At 36.4% G+C, this 27,414-nt stretch overlaps 2 protein-coding genes across 4 annotated transcripts; one reads left to right on the top strand and one right to left on the bottom strand.

Annotated features, from left to right (window-relative positions):
* The first annotated feature begins 451 nt into the window (after positions 1 to 451).
* On the top strand, positions 452 to 13,163 carry smu1b (SMU1 DNA replication regulator and spliceosomal factor b). Of its 3 annotated transcripts, none has more exons than XM_081361765.1 (13): positions 452 to 998; positions 1,470 to 1,680; positions 2,272 to 2,424; positions 3,563 to 3,673; positions 3,773 to 3,850; positions 4,855 to 4,983; positions 5,660 to 5,779; positions 7,979 to 8,095; positions 8,747 to 8,874; positions 10,339 to 10,465; positions 10,565 to 10,732; positions 11,161 to 11,313; positions 12,023 to 13,163. In XM_081361765.1, exons 1-13 carry the CDS (start codon positions 973 to 975, stop codon positions 12,119 to 12,121), a joined length of 1,620 nt encoding a protein of 539 aa, XP_081217891.1. In that variant the 5' UTR covers positions 452 to 972; the 3' UTR covers positions 12,122 to 13,163. The 3 variants fall into 3 exon arrangements, with proteins under 3 accessions (XP_081217891.1, XP_081217893.1, XP_081217892.1); XM_081361767.1 differs by having other exon boundaries at positions 2,251 to 2,424; positions 12,023 to 13,145; XM_081361766.1 differs by lacking the exon at positions 5,660 to 5,779 and having other exon boundaries at positions 12,023 to 13,145.
* Positions 13,164 to 13,245: 82 nt separating this feature from the next.
* dnaja1 (DnaJ heat shock protein family (Hsp40) member A1) lies at positions 13,246 to 21,938 on the bottom strand. Its single transcript, XM_081361769.1, has 9 exons — positions 21,790 to 21,938; positions 21,258 to 21,412; positions 20,306 to 20,486; positions 18,212 to 18,316; positions 17,580 to 17,807; positions 16,659 to 16,773; positions 16,241 to 16,356; positions 15,617 to 15,717; positions 13,246 to 14,466 (listed from the first exon to the last, which is right to left on the bottom strand). Exons 2-9 carry the CDS (start codon positions 21,387 to 21,389, stop codon positions 14,242 to 14,244), a joined length of 1,203 nt encoding a protein of 400 aa, XP_081217895.1. The 5' UTR covers positions 21,390 to 21,412; positions 21,790 to 21,938; the 3' UTR covers positions 13,246 to 14,241.
* Between the last annotated feature and the right edge of the window lie 5,476 nt (positions 21,939 to 27,414).

Genomic DNA, 27,414 nt, shown 5'->3' with positions numbered 1-27,414 from the left:
AGCTAATGTATGCTCGTTGGGGGGCAGCAAAATCATACTAACGTTGGCTCTAGAGACATGTCAAGCCATTTAAAATGTAATATTGTACATTAACTGGTCAAAATCTCAGTAGTGACCAATAGCTATTTTTATTTTACCACTGAATGCTGTGGGTGACTAGTTCGGAGACCGACTTTTCATTTGTCACTAGTATGTATTACATTTTACTTTACTTGTTTTAGTTGGAAGCGAGTGGTTATCTAAACCACAGTGAATGCAATGGCAAGCTAAACAATTGGCAATGAAGTATCACTAATTGAATAGATGATAGCCACACAATTAGTTAGTATCAAGTAGTATCAAATGAATAGTTAGTGAAATTGAAAAAGGTTGTCATGCACTATTTAATTAGTAGTGATTGAAAAACATGTTGGCTACTAGTAATAAATATTAATTACGCTTGCCATAACATACCCAATGCTGGTTTGCTACACCTGTGATGTGTTCTGTATTCTAAATAGATTCGTGTGTATTCCATTGCCAGATTGGACAATGGCAATTACTCGAGTGCTAAACCAATGCTTTATATGTCATACAAGATGATTAGCGTTAATACACTTGCGTATTAGTTCCTTATAAATGATGATTGATTCACGATACTCATTGTGCTGCTTATAATACATTAGCTGTATGGCTTTGGTGCACCATCTGCCCGCACGATCTCTCGTCACCTGATGGCAGCTTTGCGGGTTTTTTCCCCCCATTAATTCCTCCACACGCGTCATTAATCCGCCCTCCCAAAAATCCGCAACAATTTGTGAGAGGTTTCTGTGACTTCAGACGCGTGAGCAATAAATACAACAGCACGTGTAATGGGCGGTCACGGCCACACGGTGTTCACGTGGCTGAGGACCAACACAACATAGCGCAGCGCTGGAGAAGAACACTGGCACATTCTATCCAGACAGCGACTCCTTCGACAACCTCGCGACCATGGACCTCGAAGTGGAATCCGCAGAGTAAGTTAACCTTTATTCACTTCTAATCGAATGAATGGGATTCCAACACTTAGCCTACTGTCTTTAATGATCTCTTGATTCCAGATAAACAAAAACAGTAGAAATGAAAAACTTAACGAAGCGTCTGATTTTTATTGTTATAACACAACATAGATGATATCGGCAATAAAATGCATTTTCGATATTATTATTATTATTATTTTACTATTTAGACCTATGGGTGTTAATTTCGTAGCGATACTATGTTTCTGCAGTCATCAGCCGCTGTGCTTGACAAAAGTTTCGAGGAGAATTTATTAATTATAATCGCAACCAGTCAACACAAGCGTGCTATAACTGTTTTTCTTACTTCACAACAGTTATAAAAGTAATGTCGATTAAACGCTGTATTTAAATTAGAGATAGACCGTTTATTTGGGAAAGTTCGGTTACAAATGTGACACCTCGTATATTAACGTTTTTTTTTTGCAGCGTGATTCGCTTGATCATGCAATATCTGAAGGAAAATAATTTGCACCGCACTCTGGAGACGCTTCAAGAGGAGACGACCGTCTCGCTCCACACGGTCGACAGCATCGACAGCTTCATCTCCGATATCAACAACGGCCACTGGGATATAGTGTTGCTCGCAATCCAGTATCTGAAACTTCCTGACAAGCTGCTCATTGACCTGTACGAGCAGGCAAGTCACTTTTCACTTTCAAGGAACAATTATTGTTAGTTTATAAAAATGGCAAACGCAGCATGTAAATAGAAATATGCAATTTACATGGCACTAAATAATGTTCAGAAAAGTGCAGAAAAAAAGACGCCTACTCTACATTTAGTTTGAAACGTTTGCTTGCTTGAAGGGATAGTCCAAAAAATTAAAATTCTGTTATCATCATTAACTCACTCTTAAGTTGTTCCAAACCTGTATGAGTTTCTTTCTTCTGCTGAATACAAAGGAAGATATTTTAAAGCATGTTGGTAAGCAAAAAGTTGACGGTAGCCATTGACTTCCATAGTAGAAAAAAAAAATACTATGGAAGGCAATGGCTACCATAAATTTTTTGGTTACCAACATTCTTCAGAATATCTTCTTTTGTGTTCAACAGTAGAGAGAAACTCATACAGGTTTGGAATAACTTGAGGGTGAGTAAGTGATGACAATTTTCATTTTTAAAGTTAGAAGTTTGTCTATAGTTGATATATTGGTGTCAGGTGTCTGGTTGCCATTCATATCTGTTTTAACTGGGCAAGGACTGGATAGGTTCTGTTGTTGTATGTGTAGATTGTGCTGGAGTTGATCGAGTTGGGCGAGCTGGGAGCAGCCCAGTGCTTACTGAAGCAAACTGATCCTATGATCATGCTTAAGCACACTCAACCTGAGCGCTACTCGCACATGGAGAACCTTCTCACCGAGCCATACTTCGACTCACAAAAGGTAAGTGTTTAGGCTGATTTTGCAAATTGTTTCATTTAGTAATTGGATTAATGGTTCTGATGAGATTTTAGATATTATAAAGGACTCAAAAATTTATATCGGTGATTTACACTTTAGCCCAGATTATCCCCAACTTTTTTGTCATTCGAACCCCTTACATGTAAAATATACCACCTGAGATTTCTTCGTTGATTCAACATTACATTTGCATGTTAAAATATTTAATATTTTTGTAGTAAGTATTGTAAAATGATTTATATAATAGGGTTGCTAGTATATAAGTCTAGTGTGTGTGTATATATATATATATATATATATATATATATATATATATATATATGTATATGTGTTGTTGTTTTGACATAAAAATGAAAATAAATTTAATACATTACTGTTGTAAATTACAGTAAATATATTTTTTTATCTGATAATAATTATATACAATACCGGTCAAAAGTTTGGAAGCATTTCTATTTTTAATGTTTTTGAAAGAAGTCTCTTATGCTCATCAAGCCTGAATTTATTTGATCAAAAATACAGAAACAAGTAATAAAAACTCAGTGAGTGTTTTAGCGCAATTTTCTCACGTCATGGGATCACAACACTAAGAGATAGTAAATCTTTTCCTGGATTTTTTTTTTGTGCGTTCCCGAGATTAGACCTTCCTTAAAATAATGCCGAAAACCCGAAGTCTCTAGGTGTTCTGGTTGAGGAGTAGATAGAAGTGCAAGATTGGTGCGCACAGACAGAACAGAAATCATGAGTTAACAATCGCAATTTTGTCCGGTGGAAAATTGCGCTAAAAAACTGCATTATTGTGAAATATTATTACAATTTAAAGTAATAGTTTTCTATTTGAATATATACTTGAATTCTGTGATGCAAAGCTGCATTTTCAGCATCATTACTGTCTTCAGTGTCACATGATCCTTCAGAAATCATTCTAATGTTTTTGCAAAGTTAAAGTTTGCAACATCAAGCAGTATAAAAGGCTGTTTTTACAGCTAAAATAGCTGAAAATGGATGCCACCGGAAGCCTCACACATTCAAGTTAGAAATGGATACATTCTAGCCACTCTTACATTAAAAATAAGGTGGGTTAAATGATGATTCACTCTTTTTTTTGTCTCGCCTACAGGCATATCCAGTGGGCAGCAGTAAAGAGAAGCGCAGACTGGCTATCGCTCAAGCTTTTGCAGGAGAGGTCTGTTTGGTGCCACCTTCTCGTCTCATGGGTCTTCTGGGCCAGGTTTGCTTCCTTTTATGTATGTTTTACCTAACCTGTTGCATTCTATTTATCCGTTGCACCTGTTGTATTGCGTGTATCACATCTATTTTGTTTTTATAGGGCCGTATATGTGAGGGGGCTCTATACAGGTTACAGGAGACCAAAGCACTAAGGCAGTTTGGCTCATTAGCAATGCTGGTAAGAAAAAAAAAAAAAAAACCTCTAGTTTTCATGTGATAAGCATATTTACAAGTCAAGTCACCTTTATTTATATAGCACTTTATATATGTAGATAGTTTAAAAACAGCTTCCCAGCTAACAGGGAACATTATCAGAACTTGAACTAACGTTCCGGCAAGGTTCTCTGAAACGTTATGAACAAACGTTCTTCCAGTAATGTTAATAAAATATTTGATCAAAGTTATCTGGTCTTAAATCATGTTAACATAAAAAACATTATTTATACATCGCTCATGGAACGTTTTTTTAATGAAAATTCAAAATTCATGTTCCCATAATGTTTGCAAAATGATACAATGAAATTTTCCACTAACGTTCGCATAACCAAGAAAAAAATATGTTAATGTTTAATAAAAAAAAAAAAAAAAACATTCAGGAATTACGTTTTGATAACTTAATGGTAACCATAGCAAAATGTTCTTAGAATATATTTTTGTTAGCTTGGTTCTCAGTAATGAACAGGAAAATAACAGAATCAATGATGTGAACGTCTTCATAAATGAGACGAATTCAAATTCTGCTGTAAAGCTGATCTAAAAATGTCAATAGTATCATTATTTAGATTAAGTCAGTTTAGTGTTGATTCACGTTAGTTCAAAAACTATGTAAAGTTCATCAGTTAATTCAGCTTTAAGCAGATATACTGAAGACAGTAGTGTCATTATTCAGCACAAGTCAGTTCAATGTTGATTCAGTTCAGTTCAATAACAATTTCAGCTATAAAGCAGCTCTACAGAAGTTAATAGTCTCATCGTCCAGCTCAGTTCAGTTCAAGTTTTGTTCTTATCCATTAGTTTCAGTGCAGTCTAATCGCTAATATTATGGTGTATATGTATACTCGCACTGTTCAAAAAATGTTTATATTCTATACCATCTCTATTATTGGAGCTGTATTACCTGTTTTCTTTTTCAACTTCATGACTGGTCTTTTTCTCTGTTTCCTTCACTTTGTCTTTTCTAAGTCTCTGAAGTGGCAGCAGCACCAGGGTCTCTTACCACCAGGCATGTCATTGGAACTGTTCCGGGGCAAAGGTGCATTGAAGGACATGGAGGAAGAGCGCTTCCCTACTCAGCTCAGTCGCCTCATAAAGGTGTGATCAGTGTTATGTCATTATGTAATTTCTTTCTAGCCTCATAGCCGAGAGAGGTTGTGGTGTACAAAATTTTTGGTGGATAGGTAGAAATATCAATTTCATTATGTAAAGCTAATAATAAGAATGTGGTAAAAGCCTATATTAAATAATGTGGAAAAAGACTGACTGTTTGAAAGAGGTGCAAATGTTTTAATTTAAGATAAAAATAAGTATGTCTCCATTATAAGGCATCTTATCAAAATATCTTGCTACAGGGCTCAACATATGCACATTTAATTGCTTTTGTGACCTGAGGCTTTTATCTGTATCCTGCACTCTCTGTGTTCTACCTTGCTCACTTTGACACTGGACTTTTGGAATAATATTAACACACAAGTTTTGCGGGGTTGATAGTCTCTCGAGGCATCGTCTAGGTCAGGGTTTTTTAATTTGGGGTCCAATGAACCCCAGGGGGTCGCAAAAAGGGGTGCTGAGATGACCGCAGAAAATTATCCAAATATTACAAAATGCATTTTTAGGGCAGTCAAGTTAATGTTTACTTAATATGTTAATGTAAACTTAAATCTGGAACAATATTATAGTAAAAAGTGCTTCTTAAAAATACAAAGATATATTCTTTTATTTTAATGTTTTCCATTTTCTGTTTGTGCATGTGTGTACATGTATGATACAGTTTGGGCGAAAATCCCATGTAGAGTGTGCTCGATTCTCTCCTGATGGACAGTATTTGATAACTGGATCTGTTGATGGTTTCATTGAAGTCTGGAACTTCACCACTGGTAAAATTCGGAAGGTGAGTATATACTGGCCATCAAATAAGTTATATTCCCCATGAATTAAGAAAAATATATTTTATATATATTTAACTGCACTGACACTATTGAATGAGAACAACATTTAAACGGGTTAATGACTATGGTCTTCTCAAGAGGTGCTTATAAATTAATTGTACATATTTGATGAACTTTGCAACATTTAGATAGTTATTGAACTGAACTGAATCAATATTGAACTAAATTGAGCTGAATAATGACACAATTGTCAGAAACTTAAACTGATGAATTTTACAACATTAAAGAGATAGTTCACCCAAAAATGAAAATGAAAACTCAGCCTCAAGTTGTTCCAAACCTATGGTAACCAAACTGGTAACCTAACAGTTGATAGACCCCATTGCCTTCCATAGTATTTTTTTCCCCATACTATGGAAGTCAATGGGGTCCATCAACTGTATGTTTAACTTCAAAATATCGTCTTTTGTGTTCAGCAGAATAAAGAAATTCATAAAGGTTCTAAACCTGGGATGAAATCATTGAGTTGTATATTGAAATGACAAGGCATTGGCAAGGGTAGCTCTTGGCAGGGATGAACAGCTGCACAGCAGTTTTCAATATATTCAGCTTCAGATGATGGGCATTCATCCATGGAGAAATGCTTGCCAGACAAATGATTTGTGAGGGCATTGTAACTGGTCGTCAGAGGATGGGGAGAGAGAAATGAATTGGTTATCATAATAAGAATAATAGAAGCTATGTTAACTTTGTCAACTTATGCTAACTTTACTAAATTATTTGTTGCAAATGGACAGTAAAATGCTTTAAGTTCTGTTACAAAACTTCAAGTTGACTTTCATTTGACTTTTAATGAATGACTTCATTTAGTCACTGTACCATACTTGATTTTGTAGAGCGTAGCAGAGAGGGTCGTCTTTCCAGCGGGTTCATCCAAGGTTCTCTGACAAATATGCAGTATGTTCACTAGATTGTTTTGTAAACTAATAGTAATTATGCACTCTTAAAAGCAAAGACTCTTCAAATGCTCAAAAGGTTCTTTACCTAGATTATAGAAGATCCATTTTAGGTTCCCCAAAGAACCTTTCTGTAAACAGTTCTTAAAAAAAAACATTTTTTTTTCATAGAGTGAAGTACATTTTACAGTCGTGGCCTAATGGTTAGAGAGTCAGACTGGTTACCTGAAGGTTGCAGGTTTGATTCTCAATACCGTAAGGAAATGACTGAGCAAGGCACATAACCCCCAATCGCTCCCCAGGCGCCACAGCAAAATTGCTGCCCACTGCTCCAGGTGTGTGTGTCTACAGTTTGCAGTGTGTGTGTGTGTTCACTACTCACTAGTCCTAATGTGGACTCCTTGGATGGGATAAATGCAGAGGAAATGTTTTTAGTATACTTTAGAATTTTAATGATCTAAAGAACCTTTTTCCACTTTAACATCTATGGTAGCTTTTTATTGCACAAAAAGTTCTTTAAAGGTTCGTCATGGAACCATCACTGCCAATGAAGAACCTTTGTTTTTAAGATTGGAAAAAATTGTTCTTTTAAGAACTTTTCACTAAAAGGTTCTATGGGGAACCAAAAATGGTTCTTTTACGGCATCGTTGTGAAAACCCTATTTTGGAACTTTTATTTTTAAGAATGTATATTAACAAAAAAAATAAACTTTCAGTCTATATTCATCTTTATATTCTCAGAGCCTGATCTTCTCAACCACACAGCTCAAGAACATCATCTCCTTGATGCATGGTAGAGGCATCTCACGTGTGCTGTCCTAGACCTGTTTTGTGGGAGCAAAAAACAAGTTCTCACATTAAGTGTGGCTTAATTTTAATATTGGGACAGCCTTGGTTTTGACTAAAACCTCAGAGGTATAGAATATGGGTCACCCCAACACTCTATGACGTCTATTAGGTTGAGTTGAAGCAGTTGGGGCCGAAAATAAATCCTGCCCCGTTCTTAGACATGGACTTCCACCACTACTGGGGAATCTGAGTATACAGTGTGAGACTCCGAATAATGTGGTTTTCCGGCTGTTTGAAACCGTGTGTTGTGATGGTGGTTCTTCTTTCTAGTAGACATAAGAAAGTATCCATACTACCTTAAGAAACCCATCATGTGGGTGTATTTTCCATTAGACTGTATTTTATACGTTTATGTGTGATGGTTTGCCTGTCTGTATTTGTTTTTTGTGTGAGTAGGATCTGAAGTACCAAGCTCGGGATAATTTCATGATGATGGATGAGGCTGTGCTGTGCTTGGCAGTAAGTCATGACTCCGACATGATCGCCTCTGGAGCTCAGGATGGAATGATACAGGTATGGACCTTGCTCATCACCGATCGACATTTTCACTTGTATTCTATTGTGTTTCAGAATCTCTAGTATCTAGTGTTAGGCATTGAGTAGAGAAGTGAAAGATAGTTAACCTACATGCTTGGTTTACTTTCACAAAATGTCGTTATCATTTTGAGTCATAAATTTAAAGTAACTCTAGAAAAGAGTTCTTTTAAATTGTAATAATATATCACAATATTACTGTTTTTACTGTATTTTAGATCACCCAAATGCAGTCTTGGTGAGCATAAGAGACTTACCGATTTGACCAATCCCAAAATTTGAATGGAAGTGAATCTTGAGGCTTTTCAAGATTATTGTAAGAGATCTCAATCCAAGGGTGCAGTAGGCCTGAAGGTCTTTTTAATCACACTGCATCTGATTATAATTGTGACTGCAGTCCTTTAGTAACATGCTGAAAAAGTAGAGTAGCCGATCTTTCATTATTATTTCATCACTGTTTGAATGTGATTTTAAATCAGTATTTCATGGAGCACAGAGCTAAAAAGTATGAGCACCTTCATGAATGAAGATGTTCCCAATTTGACCTCATTGCACACCGTTAGTTCAGTGGAATTTACTTAACTCCATTCAGTCCGTTATGTGATAAGATGTATCATTTTGTTATTCCAGGTTTGGAGAATTCTGAATGGAACATGTCTGAATAGATTAGAACAAGCCCACTGCAAAGCAGTCACCTGTGTCTGCTTCAACAAGGACAGCACTCAACTGTTAAGCGGCTCCTTTGACCAGATCATCAGGTTTAACATGCTATTATTATTGTGTCTGAATTTCAAAAAGCCTTGCTTTGCAAAATCTGACTTTTTGCATTGTTTCACTCATCTTATTATTTCATAATTGTTGCAATAACAAGGAAGAGTAGGCTACCATAGTCAAATGTTTTGCTGTGGATACTTTGTAGACAGAGAAGGTGGGGGAGGAGGAGAAAATCTGAATTCGTGGTCTGGGTGTTAAACATCATTAGGAATATTCCGTCACATGCTCAGACTCTCGCAGAACAGACTGCAGTACCTTCTACGGCTGGGTGTCAGCATTACGCTCTCATGGTGCGTGTGGGTGGAAAGAACCATGATTGGCCACGTGCGTGAGAGAGGGAGCATGCACAGATAATGTGTTTCTGTTCCTTGCTCAGCCCAAACAGCAGCTGACAGAGGCAGACTTTTTGTCATTCCAGCTCCTTAGCTGGAAAGGGAACGGGAGGGGGGTGAAATGGCAAGCTGCTCTGCTATTGGCCCCTTATTGATAAATACTAGCCCCTCCCCCTTTGCGATGGATTGGATTTATGCTGTCGGTAGTGTGTGAGGGAAACACGTGAATGCCTGGCGTTAAAGCTGATTTAAATCATTGGTAAAGATGTTTGTCATTTTTGGTTCAGTTATTGGACGTGTTTGGAAGTCTTTATAGGAAAGTATAGGGACATTTTAAGGGGTTGGTAAGTGCACATGACAAACGACTGTTTAGTAAAGAGGTATTTCAATAAACATGCTGAATTTTGTTTTGTTCTTTATCGTTGACGATAAGAGAGAGGGTGGAAGAAATTTAAATGAATCATGGTTTAGGTGTTTCGAGTCATCAGGAAAATTCCATCATATGCCTGGAGCGAATGTCTCTCCCTCTCTTTCTCTATCTCTCTCAGTCCTGACTGCAGTATTCTGCGGCTGGGCGTCAGTGCTAGACTCTCATGGCGCATGTGGGTGGAATTTCATGAGCACGAGAGGAGAGAATTATTCAGTAAAGATAATAAAATCACGTTGTAAGCTGCAGGCAAAGGTCGTTTTGCTGCCTTCTTATATGACCTTGATGTACGCTTTTAAAATTAAATTATCTTTGATCTTGGAAAGCCTCTTAATTAATTTCCGACATCACAACTTTTTTTTTTGTTTTGTTAGTCCTTTGCTTAAGCTTCACTTTGTAAAAGAAATTGGCAGACAAAAGTTGTGTTGTTTTTCTGTCTTCTATGATGACCTTGATGTATGATTTTAAAAATCTCTATGATGATAACGATTGATTCATGAAATCATAAAGGGTTTTTTGTTTAGTTGTGTTTTGTTTTGTGTGAAATAAATGACTGATTCATAACTTTGTAACATGTTTTGTTATATTTAGCTTTTTTGTGTGTTTGTTTTGGGTGTCACTCCTTTGCTCAAGCTTTTTTTAAAGAGATATTGTGGTTTCATTTCTAACTCCTGGATTTGTTTAATCAGGCTTCATGGTTTGAAATCAGGAAAGACACTGAAGGAGTTTAGAGGCCATACGTCTCATGTAAATGATGTCATCTTCTCGCACGATGGCCAGCATGTCATTAGCGCGTCGGCAGATGGCATGGTCAAGGTAGGTGTTCATACTGTGTCGAACCACAACTATATGCGTTTTCGATTTATACATTTATATTATTTTGTGTGGATTTCAATGCTTGGTTATCTTGTTCAGGTCTGGAACATGAAGACAATGGATTGCAGCCACACAATAAAAACCCCTGAAATTCCTGAGGGTACAGACATCACTGTTAACAATGTTGTGCTTGTCCCAAAGACTCCTGAGCACTTTGTGGTGTGTAATAGGACCAACACAGTGGTTGTTACAAACATTCATGGCCAGGTGAGAACAAAATTTGATCTGCATATGATACATATGCGTATGATCACAGATTGAAAGAAAGGTACTCTGCATGCTAAATATGCCAAGGTTATTTTGATAATAATCACACTGGAGTAAAAAATGGTTTCTATTTTACCAGCAGTATTAAGACAGCACAAATGTATACCATGTTGAGCAGAAGTTAAGTAGCAAACTTCTATTGCTGAATGTGAGGTTTGCTAAAAATAGCTAAGCACTTAATATTTAAACTGTCTGATGGCGTATAAGGCGTACCCTTATTCAGCCGCCTCACCCACCCTTTTCTTGATGTGCTTGATGACTCACTCTTGCACGCTTTTTGGTACTCTCTGAAGCGTGCCTTTACCTTTTTCGTCTGGGTTGCACTCACTGACTCGGTTGCCCCCCCTCCCCTCCCCTTTCTTTCCCAGGTGATGAGGAGTTTCTGTTCAGGCGTGAGAAGGGGGGGAGACTTTGTTTGCTGCACGTTGTCTCCACGTGGAGAGTGGATTTATTGCGTGGGAGAGGACTATGTGCTGTACTGCTTCAGCACTATCACTGGCAAGCTAGAGAGAACCCTCACGGTACCGTCCGCCCTCACAGCACATGCTGCATATCCACGAGATCTGTTTCAGTTTGGTGAATTGTGATATATGAGAAAATAAAATTTTCTTTGATTTGGTTTTGTTTTTGGGTGTTGCTCCTTTGCCCAAGCTTTACTTTTTAAACAAGAAAATTGTGGATTGTGTTTTTTCCCCCCATTTGTAGTTTATCTCCTGGATTTCTTTGATAGTTTTTGATAAGTCTCTTTGATGATAATGTTTATTTTAGGAAAGTCTCTTTGAGGATTGTATTTGTTTTGTTTTTTAAAACATCAATCATTATTTCTTTGATGATTGATTCATGACATCATAACATGTTTTGTTTTTATGTTTTTGTTGTATTTCGCTTTTGTTCTTTGTTTCCCAGACAACAACATAGTGTCTGCCCAGATCCGGCCCACATCTGGTACGCGTGGAATCCACATGTACCAGATGTGGCGCGGATCTAGGCCAACACTATGGTGCTGTCTGGGTTTGTTTTTGGGTGCCACTCCTTTTTCTCAAACTTTTTAAAGAAAAAGGGTTGTTTTCTAATGCCTGGCTTCATGGTTAGAAATCAATAAAGATGCTGAACTTATAATTAAAACATTTGATTAATGGTGTAACTCTAATTAGGACCAGTTGGAGTTATCAGTAAATCTGAATCGGATATAAAAATTAAAAAGTTCTTCCTTGTACATCCTCTACACAGGTACATGAAAAAGATGTGATTGGCATAACTCACCACCCCCATCAGAATCTCATCGCCACATACAGCGAGGATGGCCTACTCAAACTCTGGAAGCCCTGAGTCTCGTCCTTCATCATATGGACTCTGTATACACGTCTTGTGTTTCTATATTCTGGATTTGTGGTATCCCCGCACACACATCTCTGCCTTTTAACCTGCTATGAAATTGTGTTCAATTCAAGGATTCATCTTTCCACATCATGCATTGAGAGAGGCTTTCCACAATATCATGAGATGCAGGACCTCTTCAACACCTGAAACGAACTACATCTAACTTAGTCTAAGTCTCTAGAGTTAAACATGAAAAACTGCACGAATGTACTGGTCTTTTACTATTATTAAGGGCTTTGTATTATTGTCTGTGATAATATCTGCATGTGAAATTTAGCCCAAACAAAATTAATGTGGTAAATGTACTGGATTTCTTGACAGACTATTCTTGAAGTTTGACATCTTTAATGTGAATTTATGTATTATCTTTGATCATTTTGGCCAAAGACAGATAATCAGTATGTACTTGCTCATAATGTGACATTGCACTAGTCTTGGACTCATTGAGGACATTCTCACATATTTGTACTTGTGTACATTTAGAATTCTGATATGGTTAGAATTCATATGGTACAATATTTTGTTGATTATAATGGTTTAGTGTGTTTTAACACTCAACCAAGCACATCTACTTGTACTGCATGCAGGTGAACATATTATGCAGTTATACTGTAATATTATATGAGAGTAATCAGTGTGGTTTATATTCTGATACTTAGGGCCTGAGCACCAGTGGTGTGAGGACCCCTGTGGAATCGCTCCTTTTGTTACAGATTATTTTTTATCAAGGATATTCACTTTTGTTTGGATATTGGTATAACACTGCTTTACAGTGTAAGTCTCTGAGTATCTTACAGTGCTGGTAAATAATGTGCTGATATTGCTGCAGTTTAATTAAAATTCAAGCATGAATAATTCATGACAATCTTTTCAAAAAGATTTGTCATTAAGATGCATCATTAACTAGTTAGATGTGGATTGCTTGATATTTGCAACAGATCTCCAATAAAGATGTGGTGACATCTTGATATGCAAAATGTTCATCATGATTTTTTTTGGAAGGTGGATCTTCAGGAGCATAATTCCATCCCCCTCTCCTCCCCCACCCCAAAAAATACAAGTGACAAAATGAATAACATTGTGACATTTTTATAAATAGAACTACAAATGGCAAAGTTATTGGTCGTAATTAAAATTACACATTTTACAATTATTCTTCAGTCAATACAGATAATAAAATAATCAAAGACGTATCTGCCGGCAAACGTAAAAATAACATAAGGGATAAAAGTGCATTTGCAATATCCAAAACTGTCCTTGAAATGTAGGCAGAATTAACAGATAATTAAGCTTTCCAGGTGCTCTTAAGACTGAATCATGTTTTCTGCAGAGGTCGGCCGGCAGCAAAAACACCGTCAAAACCAAATTGGCATATTTAGTATTTTGTTGTGCCATTCAGTTAATGCATTTTTTGTTTGTTTGTTTATATAAGCTTCTAAACAGGATTTGAATTAACAAATGCAACATGACTTATTGTCATAAAAATCCTTGGTGGTTATTAAGTTATGATAAAAAGGTAAGTGTAGTAATGATTTCAAATGTATTTTTAACTTGTATATTAGACCCCTCTTATTAGTTCAGAATGTTCTAGAAAAACATTTAGCAATAAACTGGCACATAGCAAATGTCCAACAACACCAAGGTCAAATGGTCTACATGTAACCCGCAATTGGCAATAAACAAAACACAACAAAGCTTGAAATGTTTTCCCAAAATGATGACGAAAATTTGATTTTCATGATAAATACATTTTAGAGATGGAATTACTGGGATTATGGCACAACCAACTTCGAATCCGAATGCCCCTTCCATTTCCGTAATTGCTACACACATTTCCATACTCTCCTCAGTTAAACCTATATGGTACTCGTCTCACTACTCATTTTACACATCCCCTACAAAATTTTGGATGAGGAGATGATAAAAGAGATCGGCACTAAGAGGTCTTATTTTTAGGCACAGAACTAGATGAGAGGTAATGAACTTTTCCTCTTGGTCCTTTTTTTGTGTGTGTGTGTGTGTTCCAGCAGAGGTGGCATTTGTTGTGGAAGGGAAGGGAACAGGAATCTCTATGAGGTTTGGCATTGCACTCCTCCAGAAGGGTGAAAGTCTTCCTCTTCTATATAGTGGTAATGACTGCGTTCATGGGCCAGATCACAGTCTTCAAGGTCAGCATAAATATAGAGGTCATCATCCATTCCATCAGGCTCAATATTTGCCTGTTTTTCAGGTAGGTACCTTTCTAACTCCTTCAGTTTGTTTAATGGGAGGAAGTTCTCTTCAGGGAAGACAACCTTAAGAAGAAAAGTAGTGCAATTAGCTAATGAACAAATCAAACAAAAGTAATTGAAATAGCTCAACACAAATATTCCAAATTCAACTGAAAATGACACTTTTAATGACTTCTGCAGTCTCAAAATTATTCAACCCCTTCATGGCAAGCATCTTTAGTACTTAGTAGAACACCCTTTTGCTGTTATGACCCGCTGCAAACGAGATGTATAACCAGACACCAGCTTCTGGCAGCATTTCCGAGGAATCTTAGCCCATTCCTCATGAGCAATGGCCTCCAGTTCAGTGATATTCTTGGGTTTGCGTGCTGCAACCGCCTTCTTCAAATCCCACCAGAGATTATATATATATGGGGTTTCTAAAGTTTCTTTTCCCCCCACATTTCAAACATAATTTGAACCAAACAGGCATTATTACCGATTAGGCTCGAAATGAATGAATGAATGAGGCATTTATATAGCGCTTTCATATATACTACTGTTCACCCAAAGTGCTTTACAATCATATCACAGCTCTGTGGAATACTTGCAATACAATCCCGCCATCCAGTGGTATGTTATATTCCCAGATAACCACCTCTCAAAGCAGATAACGCAGGCTTATCCGGGTAACTTAAGTCAGCAGCACTATACATTGCTAGGACAGTTTTTTCTTCGTTGAATTTTTTGCATTTGGTGAGCTAATAAATTATTAAAACTCAGTCAAATCAATATTTTGTGTAGTTATTTAATTATGCCTCGCTCTCTCTTGTTTCAAACAAACGCAGCTGCTGCCATTTTGTGACTATTGTTTTGTACACTGTTGGATTATAAGATATGAACAGGTACGATTTTAAAACAGTTTAATCGGAAATCAATATCTCTTATCTCCATAATTATCATATCTCCATGGTGAAATGCTGTGTAATAAATGGTATGACTATATACAGCATCTCTTAAATCTCTGTCTAGTTTGAACTTGCCGCGCTAGCCACTGCTCTCTCTGCGGAAGTGTCTAATTATTTACTTATGTAGCAAGTAGCCGTGTAATAAGCGGGATAATGTACATCCAGCCGGTTGTTTTCTCAAAATAACTCCCTTTGATATGTATCAGGTTTTTTACTGTGCAGGAAGTTTTAGCAATTTGTGAACATATTCAATAATAGGTACTCACGTTGAAAAGAATGATGAGCTTCCCTTTCTCAAATGGCCGACGGTACAGAGGCATCCCCTCATTCAGAACACATTTCTTATCTCCAGGTCTAATCAGCTCTCCTATTAATGCAACAAAGTATGACAATACATTTGCTTTACACATCTACAGTTTATATAACAGTTATATCTGCTCTGCTATTAAGATTAAACAACTAGCCAAGCTTCCAGTTGGTAGTTTTTACTTTCCAAATGGCTCAGGAGTGAATTGGGAAAAATATCAGAACCAGTTAATCCAAAACAAGGTAGACCAGCTTGAGCACTGCACAAGTTGGATGTCTGGTAATATACAAGGTCAACAAGACACTAAGGATGCCTATTAGAAACCCTGGAGAAGGCAATAGCAAAAGTGACCATATGGTACACCATCTGCCAAGGTGACATACTATCAGCCCTGGCATCCTCCCCGAGCCAGAGCATCACTAAGAGTGTATATGGTTACAAGTTTGAGACAGAAACTTCCCTCAGCCACCATCATGCTACAGTATATGCCATCACTCACTGATCCACCAGCCCTGACTCACAATAGTGCTGATGTTATGGAAACCTGAATTTAATGCTGGAATATGCATGCAGGATGGTTTACCTGGATGGGATGTGATGAGTAGAGTTCTGTTATCCATTGTCTTAATGGGTTTTTGAAAACCGCATAATGACTCTACTAACTGCACCTCCATGTTCATGATGAGGTCCTCTCCTTGTCTGAGTAAAATATAAAAATATAATTTTTTATGCTTAACACATAATATCTACATGTTCACTCCCCCATTTACCTTCTCTAAATGACGAAGTACTGTAAAAGGCTGCATCATATATAAAACAGAGAAAGCATGACACCAATATTGAAAAAAATAAACGAGACAGTACTGCCCTCTACAGGACACTACAATAAATGGCATGCCTCTGAAAATAATCAGTACTAACATTAAACTTTAATATTACCAGCATTATTTGCCATAAAATAAAAAACAAAACCGATTACATAAGACACCGAGTGATTTTACCTGGTGAAAACCAAGTGGGCTTTCTGATCTAAGACAATGATGATGTCTCCAGGTTCAAGGCCAGGCTCCTGGTCCCCCTCTCCATGGAACACTATTTTCTGTCCATCTTTCATACCTGCAATAACACACAATTAATCCTAAACAAAAGCAACCAAGTGTTTTGGAGTGAACTGTGCTTTTCTTATTGCGTCCTATTATTTTATAGTGCAGTCAATCGATAACATTTCCTTAATTAATCGCGATTCGCGAACCCAACATTAAAATTTTAAATAGATTTTTATATTGTAATACTTTCACAATGAATCCCCAAAATAACAATATAAAGACAGTATATCTTAAATATTTGACTAAGCACTATGAATGAAGGACAGTATCACTGATGTCTCTATTACACAAATTCTATTTTTCCAATTTTAGCCATTCAACATTACAGTAAAATGAAAAGCTATCAATTGTATTATTTAATAGGCTTTAAAAATACAACCTTATTTTAAGTGGACTTCACTTCACATAAACCCATTGTTATAAATGTCACATTTAGCGGTGCCCTTTACAATATCAGGGCTCAACACAAAGGGTTTTTTTCTACTGGTCCAGGTGGGCTGGTTCAGATTCAAACACTGCACAGTCTACACGGCATAAATTATAAATTGAATATAGATTAATACTTATTAAAGCTAAAAAAGTGATTCAGTCAAGAGCAGTCATTGATTTTCTCTTTGTGTTTGATTACCATTAATGACAAATCACAGCAGCAGGTTTATTAGGCTGCTGTCACTTTAAGACCTGACGCACATGATGCGGATCTGACACACATCCTATTTTCTCACAACTCTATACATTAATTTAACTCTTTAACTCATTTAAGATTGTGCTTACGAGGATACTTAACGTGTTAATTTTGACAGCCCTAATTATTACCTTTATCAATGTGCACCTCCAGAATCTTCTTCTGTCGTAGTATCTTACGACCAGCACATGTTTTGCAGCGGTCGCGGTGTCCAAGTCGCTGTCCTTGCCCTTGGCAGCCGGTGCAGACTGTTGAAATCTGCTGTACCATGCCAGGTGCTAAGTGATGAAGTCTGACCTGGACACCCACCCCACGGCACAATGGACACACTTCTATCACTCCTTTACGCCCTCCACGACCTGTAGTAAAACATCCAGTAAAAAACTATCCCCAGAAAAAAAATCCAACTATTAAAATACTACCAGAAAAAACAAGGCAGTATAATTGTAATACAATGCTTAAAAAACACACTACCATTCAAAAGTTTGAAGTCAGATAATTAAAAATAAAATATAAGAATACTTTTATTTAGAAATTATGCATTAAATTGATCAAGTGACAGTAAACACTTTTGCATTGTTAAAACAATTCTATATCTAATGATGCTGCTCTCTTGAACTTTCCATTCATTAAAAAGAATCATGAAAAAAGTATTACAGTTTCCACAAAAATATTAAGCCATTTTCAACTGTATTTATGATATTGAAAACATCATGTGACACTAAAGACTGGAATAATAACATTATAATAAACTCATTATTACCTTCACACTTGTCACAGATTACATTCTTCTGGACAGCAAGTTTCCTGGTGGCTCCATTATAAAGGTCCTCCAAAGATACTGTCAACTGATGCACCACATTCTTTCCTATGTCAGGAACAACAAAAGATCTTTAAGAGTCTTTGGCTGGCTAATTTGTAGATTTCTCCAAGTGCAAAGCATTTATGTGAGCCAATTCGAACATTTGATCTCATCTAAAGTGTAGACAAAATTTTAAAGGGGGGGTGAAATGCTATTTCATGCATACTGAGTTTTTTTACACAGTTAAAGAGTTGGATTCCCATGCTAAACATGGACAAAGTTTCAAAAACTAAGTTGTAAGTTTGAAGGAGTATTTTTGTTCCAAAAATACTCCTTCCGGTTTGTCACAAGTTTCGGAAAGTTTTTTTCGAGTATGGCTCTGTCTTACGTAAGATAGAGCGGAATTTCCTTATACGGATCCTAAGGGCACTTCTCCGGAAGGTCGCGGGCGCGCGCGCGCACACTCGTAGACCAGAGCAAGAGAGCGAAAGCAGTTCGCCATCAAAGCGCCCTGCCCGGCTTTTGGAAGTCAATGTCACCAAAGAAGTGTGTTTTTGGTTGCCAGGGCAAGACAACCCTGCACAGATTCCCAAAGAACCCAGCGTTAAGGCATCAAGAATCATAATTCTTTTATGGAGTTTGTTTTCCTGAGCATAAACGGAGTTGTGTACGACTGTTGTTCCCTGCATTTCGACGATGATTGTTTTATAAACAAAGCCCAGATCGACGGATTTGCAGATCGTCTAATGCTTAAGGATCGAGCAGTCACAATGATAAAGGTTCGCGGTCGTGCGTTGGAACCGGACGGTGAGTAAAACTGTTGAACAAATGTCTCTGTGTGCTGTTAGCTCGGCGCGTTAGCACAGCTTTAGCTTCGCCCACACGGCCCGCCCCCAGCTGCTCGTTTTTTTCCGGAAAGACTCGGTACAGCCTATCTTTCTTTTATAAATATAATAAAACTAAAGACTTTTCGGAGATATGAAGGATGCAATACTACTCTATAGGTACTCGAGATTAACAGGAGATTGAGTGAAAATGAGCATTTCACCCCCCCCCTTTAACTTGTGAAAAAATTAAATTTAAACCTGGATATTATATAATTTTTAAAATGTAAACAAATGTAAATGTAAATAAAAACATAAAGAAGAGAACAAGATACTAAATATTTATTCGGTACTATTTTAGGTTACTAATAACTTGGGTTGGAAATTAAAAATTTATTCCAATTCTGGAATACTTATCCACTTATCGATTCCTGTGTATGCATGTTAATCTGATTTTAAACCATTCAAGCCAAAGACACGAAAGAGAACTAAATTCGGCATGCGAATACTGAATTGAGACTTCATCGCGTCTTCTTGTGCTTGAACAGAGAAATGCACACGAAATGATGTAAAAATATCCTCGTAAACACAGTCAGTTATGTCTTTAGAGAACGTTAACAGTTGAGAAAGAAATAACATATGTAAGAGTATCAGTATATTGGATCCGTGCATCATGTCTTAAAGTGACAGTGTCACTTATAACTGTGTTATAACTGCTAAAAAGAAAATCACTGATTGTGATTGAATAACTTTTGTAACTTTTATACAGATTAATCTATAATTTATTTATAAAAAAAACTATGCAATGTTATTTTACATTTGATTTTTTAATTAGTGAACTTTGTTCAGTTGTATTTATTTGTGCTATTGCTAATTTGCTTATTTGTTCTTATTGTATTACAGACTGTAAACTTGTCTCTAAGAATGTTTAAAATCTATATTAGTCTAGTTTAATAGTGAGATGTTCTTTAGGCTGCTGATTTTTGTCCAAGGTATTCAGCTGCAACAGAATGTTTTGCAAAAAGACACAGAATAAATATGTTTGAGATCTAAATGTTTGATTTTATTTACCATATATTGGAATCAAAACTGGGAATTGATAAGAATTGGAACTGATAAGCATAATCGGATTTGGATTCGCTAAAATTTAAAAGATACCCAAGGAATAACATGGATGATCAGGTTTCGCAAAAATTGTGGAGACTGTAGCCTAGAGAGAAACATGACTTACCTCTCCTCTCCCTGTGCATGTGTCCCCCTCCTCCAAAGAACAAGTCAAAAATGTCCATGGGGGAGCCAAAACTTGGGCCTCCACTTCCTCCCTCCTTAATGGCCTTCTCACCTCCTCTGTCATACACTTCTCTCTTCTTGGCATCTGACAAAACCTCATATGCTTGAGAGATCTGTTTAAACTGAAAGCAGAGAATAGTGAAACATTTGTAATGTCCCCCCCCCTTTCAGTTCTTCTGGATTTAGTTTGTCTCAGTTTTTTCTGTTTCTTCACTTAATCATGTAATCACAGACGGACTCTATGTAGTTGAGATCAGATCATCCTGGCTGTTGTCAGACTCCTTGTGCATACACAAATCTCACTGGATTATTACAATTAATGGCAAAAAGAATGTTTGGAAATGTAAACTGATATTTCCTACTGACACACTACAGCAAAAATATAAATAACTGATTTGAAACCATTTTGTGTGTGTGTGTGTGTGTGTGTGTGTGTGTGTGTGTGTGTGGGGGGGGGGTAACATGCCAAGTAGGTAGGTATTAACATGCTTACAAGTAGGTATTAACATGCCTAAGACTTTTGCACAGTACTGTATATATAATTCCAAATTATAAAATCACACATAGGGTATGTAAGGGAACTGACAAAATATTTTCCAAGTAGATATATATTATAGATCAATATATATATATATATATATATATATATATATATATATATATATATATATATATATATATATATATCATAATTACAGACAAAGCATTATTTATTTGGGCACATGAAGCGCTTAAATTTAAAATAAAATGTGGCCTTGTATGGTACACATTTGTGTAGTTTATTTGGGTCACTTTATATGACAGCAACAGAAGAATCTGTAAAGCTATCTTCTCAAGAAACTAATATGGAATAATGTAGACAGCAATGATACAAAAAAGAGTAATAAACTTACCCTTTCTCCCTCTGTTGGGTTTTTATCTGGGTGATATTTCAGTGCCAGTTTACGATAGGCCTTCTTCAGCTCTTCAGAGCTAGCATTAGGCTTTACACCCAGCATATCATAAAAACCAGTCTCTTTCACCATAGTTGCCCTCGATACAGGTTAATCTGGTCAGAAGAAACATTTAAAAAAAAACACTGAAGAAAATTACACTTGTAACTGTTCAACAATTCATTCATGACTATTACTAGTGTTAATCTAAACCTTGCCCATATGTTCAGTCTCGTAATATCAACAGTACTGGAAAGCAATTAAACTCGATTAAAATAACCATAACATTCACAAAGAGTTAACTTGACCAAGCGCTTTAAAACAATTGATTTCTATTTATTAAAATAATGTCATTGCATGAGTCACGTGATTTTCGTCTCTGCTTGTTTTTCTACAAAATCCTGGCTTTTAGTAACATAAACCTCGTGGCATGACATTTAATTGCGGATGATTTTGAAAATTCTATCGACACAGCAAAAGGACTATCTTGTACCGTGAAATATGGTGAAATCCCTTCTCGTCTTATGCCTCCGTGTACTAAACAAGAGACTTCCAGAATCTTCCAGCAGCGCTCTACATCTTCTTCTTGTGGAGCGTTATTGAACTTTGATTGCAGTGCGACCTATTTCTGCCCCCTACTGTACACAGTGACGTATGACAGGCAGTGACGAGCAGCTGTTTCATCATCAGCATGGTGCAGTCAACAGCATGTCATTTCTGGAGACAATCGTGGCACAGCACGTCGTCAGTATTTTAATTAGCTCTCCCTAGGCGATGATACTGCTTTAAAGTGGATTCCCCTTTATGTGTTTTATTTGTAATTCATTAGCGTTTAGTTCACACACTAAGTTGTACAATCTCGATCGAAGTTAACATGCTTTATCCGTATTCATATGCTATGATTCCATATTTCAGTTACTCATTTGCTCAGCTGTTTGTGGTTTAAAAATGAAACATATAACTCTCGGTGACTCCCATTGTTTTAGTTATTTTCCTTACACTACCATCACATTTTTCCTGGCGTCAAATCGTTGATTTGTGTAAATGTTTCCTAGTGTCATATCGTTGACTTGTGTGTCTCATGAATACATGTGTTTTTTCTTCACATTAAACAATCAAAATCAGCTGCTAGATTCAAAACTTTGTAAAAGGTGAACCGCCCGAACAGGGACTTGAACCCTGGACCCTCAGATTAAAAGTCTGATGCTCTACCGACTGAGCTATCCGGGCTTCGACAGTAGCGAAAGACATAGCGATTTCTATTACGAATATTTAGTTGCTCTAAAATAATTTATATTACAAACGCGTAGAAATTTCAAATTAATTTTTCGCATTCTTTAATATTTTTAAAACATGGAACATTTTCAACGGTCGCGACAAGTCGAGCGGTAACTAGCGTTAAGCCTGGCTCACACTACAGGAGTTTTAAAATCCTAACCGATTTCGAAATCTGGTTGCAGCACACACTTGCTGCCCCTGCCACGGAAAGATTTCACTCCTACTGTTGAAATGTTTGAACAACTGCTTTTTCCCCCTTTTTTTTCCAAAAGATTGATTTTCAATGTGAAACTATATGTTGTATCTAATGTAAATATGAGTATTTAAATTTCAAAATTCCAAATGATTTTATCTTAATTCTCTCGACAGGCTCCATAGCTCAGGGGTTAGAGCACTGGTCTTGTAAACCAGGGGTCGCGAGTTCAAATCTCGCTGGGGCCTCACTTCCGTTTTGTGCTGCTGATCCCATTTAGAGAATTTAAAATATAAAACAAGCAAGCTTTCGTGAACATTACACACCTAATTCATATCAATTAATTTGCTATTGTTTTTGTATTAAGGATACCGCCAGTGATTCTGGAATATTTACTTCAGACAAGGTCTGTATAGCCTACATCACTGCATTGTGTTATTTTTTTATATTCTATAATTTTAGGAGCCCAACAGGACCCTTTCTTTAATTATTATTGCGCAAAATGACAAGTAGCCTAGTGCTCTGCTATGAACGATAGATGGCACTAAAATGTAAATCAACAAGGAACTTCGGGTCTTGAACCAAAGTGTCACAAAGCATCATTGCATTGTCTGATTTGTTTTGATATGCTAATTTATTTTTCCAAAGCAAATTTTAGATGCAAAGTATTTCATTCAGAATTGAATATTTTCCTCAACAAATACATCTGCTCCATGGCACATATTTTTTTGCATGGTAACTTGATTCAGTTTTATTTATTTTCAGGATTTAAAACATGAATTGGGCAATAAAATATTTTAGATATATATACAAAAAAACAACAGTAGCTTCGCTGACACGGAATAAAAACATTAGATAATTACGACTTTTTATCTCACAATTTATCGCACAATTATCTAGTTTACATCTCGCAATTGCGGTTTACTATATCAGAATTGCGAGATATAAAGTCCAATTCTGAGGAAAAACGTGGCGCTACTTGTGAATTAGGTCTATTCTAACTTTATAACGCAATTCTGAGAAAATTCTATAGTTTATATCGGTTTATATCTTGCAATTCGGAGAAAAAAAGTCAGAACTAGCAATTGTTAGGGAAAAAAGTCAGAATTGTGAGATAAAAACACGCAATTATGTTTTTATTTTTTATTCAGTGAAGGAAACAAGCTTCCATAGATTTAACATGACTTTTAGTTACGTATAAAAAAAGGTTTTAATATTTTATCATGTTTAGAAGTAAAGCACAGTTTCAGCAGATTGCAACGTTGACTGTTTATTTAGGCAAACAGGCTAAATTAAGTCATTTCTCTTTTATGCAGTTGTTTGATTGTTTTTTCCCAGCAAACATTTGGACGTTTAATGACCGTTGAAAAGACGTCCGTCCGAGACGTCCCGTCATGGTTGAAAAATAGTTCCAAAATGGAAGTTGAACCGACGTCATTTCTGGCCGTGAATTCCACGTCTCTTCTGGCCGTGAATTCCACGTCTCTTCTGCGCGTCCCTGGACGTCTAAATGCGTCGTCATATGTGTTTAAATGTGTTGCTGCATAATTTAAGTGTATATATAAGCCTGCATATAAAATAATCACACACCTATTGTGTAACATCGTGAAAGACAATCAAGTCTTGAGGTTTAGCCTACACATCTTGACAAAGGTTCTAAAAAGGTCCAAAATTGGTCCAGTCAGACCTGAACGTCAATAAATGTTTTAATCACGTGGACATCAAAAACAATAACACTCTATTTGTAAACATAAGCAAAAAAGAAGCATGTTCTGATTAAGCACAACATTTTATTGATATTGAACAGCCAAAATTTCTCTTTATTTTTTTTCAATGTTTAACATTTCGTGAGCTTAGAATTATAAGGTTCTATCTCCACTTTTGGTTGAAATTGAGTTTTTGACAATCTGATCCATTAGGTGTTTATTAATGCCTGTGTGGTGTTATTTTTGTAAAAAAAAAAAAAAAAAAAAAAAAATTGTTAGTAGTTATTAATAAAATAAAAGGTTCCATCTCACAAAACATAAACCGAGTTTAAAAACTTTGATGCTCAATAAACTACAATAAACGGAGATAGAACCTTATAATTCTAAGCTCTCGATTTGTTAACCAAACTAAAATACCAATTGCAAAATACTGAATTATTATATAAAGATAGTTCACCCAAAAATGAAAGTTATGTAATTTACTCACCAAATTCCAAACCTGTATGAGTTTCTTTCTTCTGCTGAACACAAAAGAAGATATTTTGAAGAATGTTTGTAACCAAGCAAATAGAGCATCCACTGACTACCATTGTTGGAGAAAAAATGATTATTAATGGGAAGCGACATCTGCTTGGTTACAAACATTCTTCTAAACATCTTTGTGTTTAGCATAGAAAGGTATACAGGTTTGAAACATGAGGTTGAGTAAATGATGACAATTTTCATTTTTGGGTGAACTATCCCTTAAACACATTGTTTGGCTCATTTTTGTATCCACCACCCCCAGCTCTTCCTGGAGTGTGTTTCAGGTGTTCTGCCATTGCTGCATCAATTTCAGTGTCTGTAGCATGTGGGCTCCACCTCTTCACAGCATCTAAGGGAAGATAATATATTTCTTTTTAAAATAAATGAAAATTAAAAATTTGAGGTAAATGACATGCACTTATTTTCAAAATATTTGTATGGTCTTCAGCTAAATTCAAAACAGCATTTCTCCCCTGCCTCTTCAATACCACTGTGGTGCCCTTGAGAAAGACCCTTAACTAGGTGTGTAACAGTGAGAAAGTGAACAGGACATTTCTGATAAAGACAGGTGGGCTGTGATGTCCCCTGAATAGACATGTTTAGCAATTCTAAAATTACAAAATATTTTTAAAGCAGTTACTGAAAACATACATGTTCAAATCCAGCTAAACATTTCATTCTACTTCAGATAATTTACTTTCTGAAAGAAACTCTCAAAAGGCTACATTAATAATTTACAGTAATAACTTTGACTGTATCATTAAACATACTTTATACTATGGTACCGTTGTATAAGTTCAAAGCAACTTTTAGCCTACTAGCTAATTTTAGCCAAACTCACGTTAACGTTAGCCAATTTCAGTTGACAATGTGGGCATCATTTCTTTCGGTTCATTCATGTCAAACAAGTAAAACTCTAGCACGTGAATCTAATAATACAAAATGTACGTACCCAACAGTAGATTTTTAATAATATGGGCCTCAATTCCTCCTCTCTTCGTGGTTGTTCAAACTTCAGTGTTCCGGAGTGACTGAGTCTATGGGGAAAACGCGTTAACATCTCGTGAGATAATCTAACCTATCGCGGGATTTGGTAATGTCGGGAGATCTTTTGTTACATCTTGGCAGCACAGTTTTGGCAATTACATCCAACTCAGACATAAATGGTGACCAGATATATTTCTGTTTTACATGCATACATTCCATAAAAAAATAAAATAAAAAAAAAAACACAACGTATCAGGTTGAAATAATGACTAAAATGCAGAGGCTTTGCATTCACTTAACCACACTGGGAACTGTGAGATTATAATTTATTTAAACAAGATAAAGTAAATATATTTACTTTGTATACAATTCGTGTATTTCATAAAGATAATTCCTGGGGGGTTTTTTTTCTGTCTTGCTTGACTAGATGTGTAAAGGACGTCAGTGGACGTGTATTCACAGCCTTGACGTGTAAAGGACGTCAGTGGACGTCTTCACACCTCTTAAAAACTACTTGGGCAATTAAATTAATTTTTGCAGTATTAACCATGCAAGGATTAAGCACAGCTTTTGCATATTTCACAAGGATTCCATGATGGAGGGTCATGATGGACTATAAATGCACGTGTAAAAGACGTCGCCAGGTGACGTCCTCTCACCCAATACTATAGACGTGTAAAGGACGTCAGTGGACGTATTCACAAAACTTATTAAAACTTTAATTTAATAAAAAATTTAATTAATTATTGCAGTATTAACCACGCAAGGATTAAGCACAGCTTTATCACAATTGATTTCATAGAGGGTCATGATGGACTATAAATGCACGTGTAAAAGACGTCGCCATGGTGACGTCCTCTCTCACCCGAAACACAACATGGTATATATTGAACTACACGTAGCTAAAAGTCAAAATAACAATTATACATGCAACCTCAGATAACTGTAGACATGCACACATGTATCTGAATGCATTTTTAGGAAATGTTCTGTGTTACATATTTTTACCGATTTATGCCGTCATACCGCGACTATTTTTGGCCAGGGACACGACGTTGCCGTCGGACCAATGTTTGCTGGGTTGTTTCGTTGCGTTGCAACACAAAATCGCTGTTTAACTTACTCGCCAGCAAAGTACATGAAATGGCATGACCAACCAAACAGGTTTCGTCCTCTGTGGTGCGCGTTAAAGTTTGATGTCTAATTTGTGAATGAATCGTTCATTTGAGTCATATCATTTTAATGAATCAACTGAACCACTTCACAAAACAAGTCACGAATCGAACTGAATCGGTCCGAGCGCTTAACTGAACCGTGACTGTTTTCTGATTTTGGGCGGAATAATAAACATCACACTATCATACTATACAAAGATATGAACTGCGATTAAGAGCAATATGGCAGCCTACTATTATTCTATTCGAAATTC

Source organism: Scardinius erythrophthalmus (genome assembly GCF_964197995.2).
Source record: "Scardinius erythrophthalmus genome assembly, chromosome: 3".
NCBI lineage: Eukaryota > Metazoa > Chordata > Actinopteri > Cypriniformes > Leuciscidae > Scardinius > Scardinius erythrophthalmus.
This window is presented reverse-complemented; position numbering and strand designations above follow the sequence as displayed.

Bases quoted from the DNA above. Each gene is read 5' to 3' on its own strand.
- dnaja1 (XM_081361769.1), bottom strand. From the start codon at position 21,389: ATGGTGAAAGAGACTGGTTTTTATGATATGCTGGGTGTAAAGCCTAAT. The intron at 18,317-20,305 runs GTAAGTCATGTT...TTCCTGACATAG, and splicing joins CATGCACAGGGAGAGGAGAG to GAAAGAATGTGGTGCATCAG. The intron at 15,718-16,240 runs GTAAACCATCCT...TTGCATTAATAG, and splicing joins ACTCATCACATCCCATCCAG to GAGAGCTGATTAGACCTGGA.
- smu1b (XM_081361765.1), top strand. From the start codon at position 973: ATGGACCTCGAAGTGGAATCCGCAGA. The intron at 1,681-2,271 runs GCAAGTCACTTT...TTGTATGTGTAG, and splicing joins TCATTGACCTGTACGAGCAG to ATTGTGCTGGAGTTGATCGA. The intron at 8,875-10,338 runs GTTTAACATGCT...TTGTTTAATCAG, and splicing joins TCCTTTGACCAGATCATCAG to GCTTCATGGTTTGAAATCAG.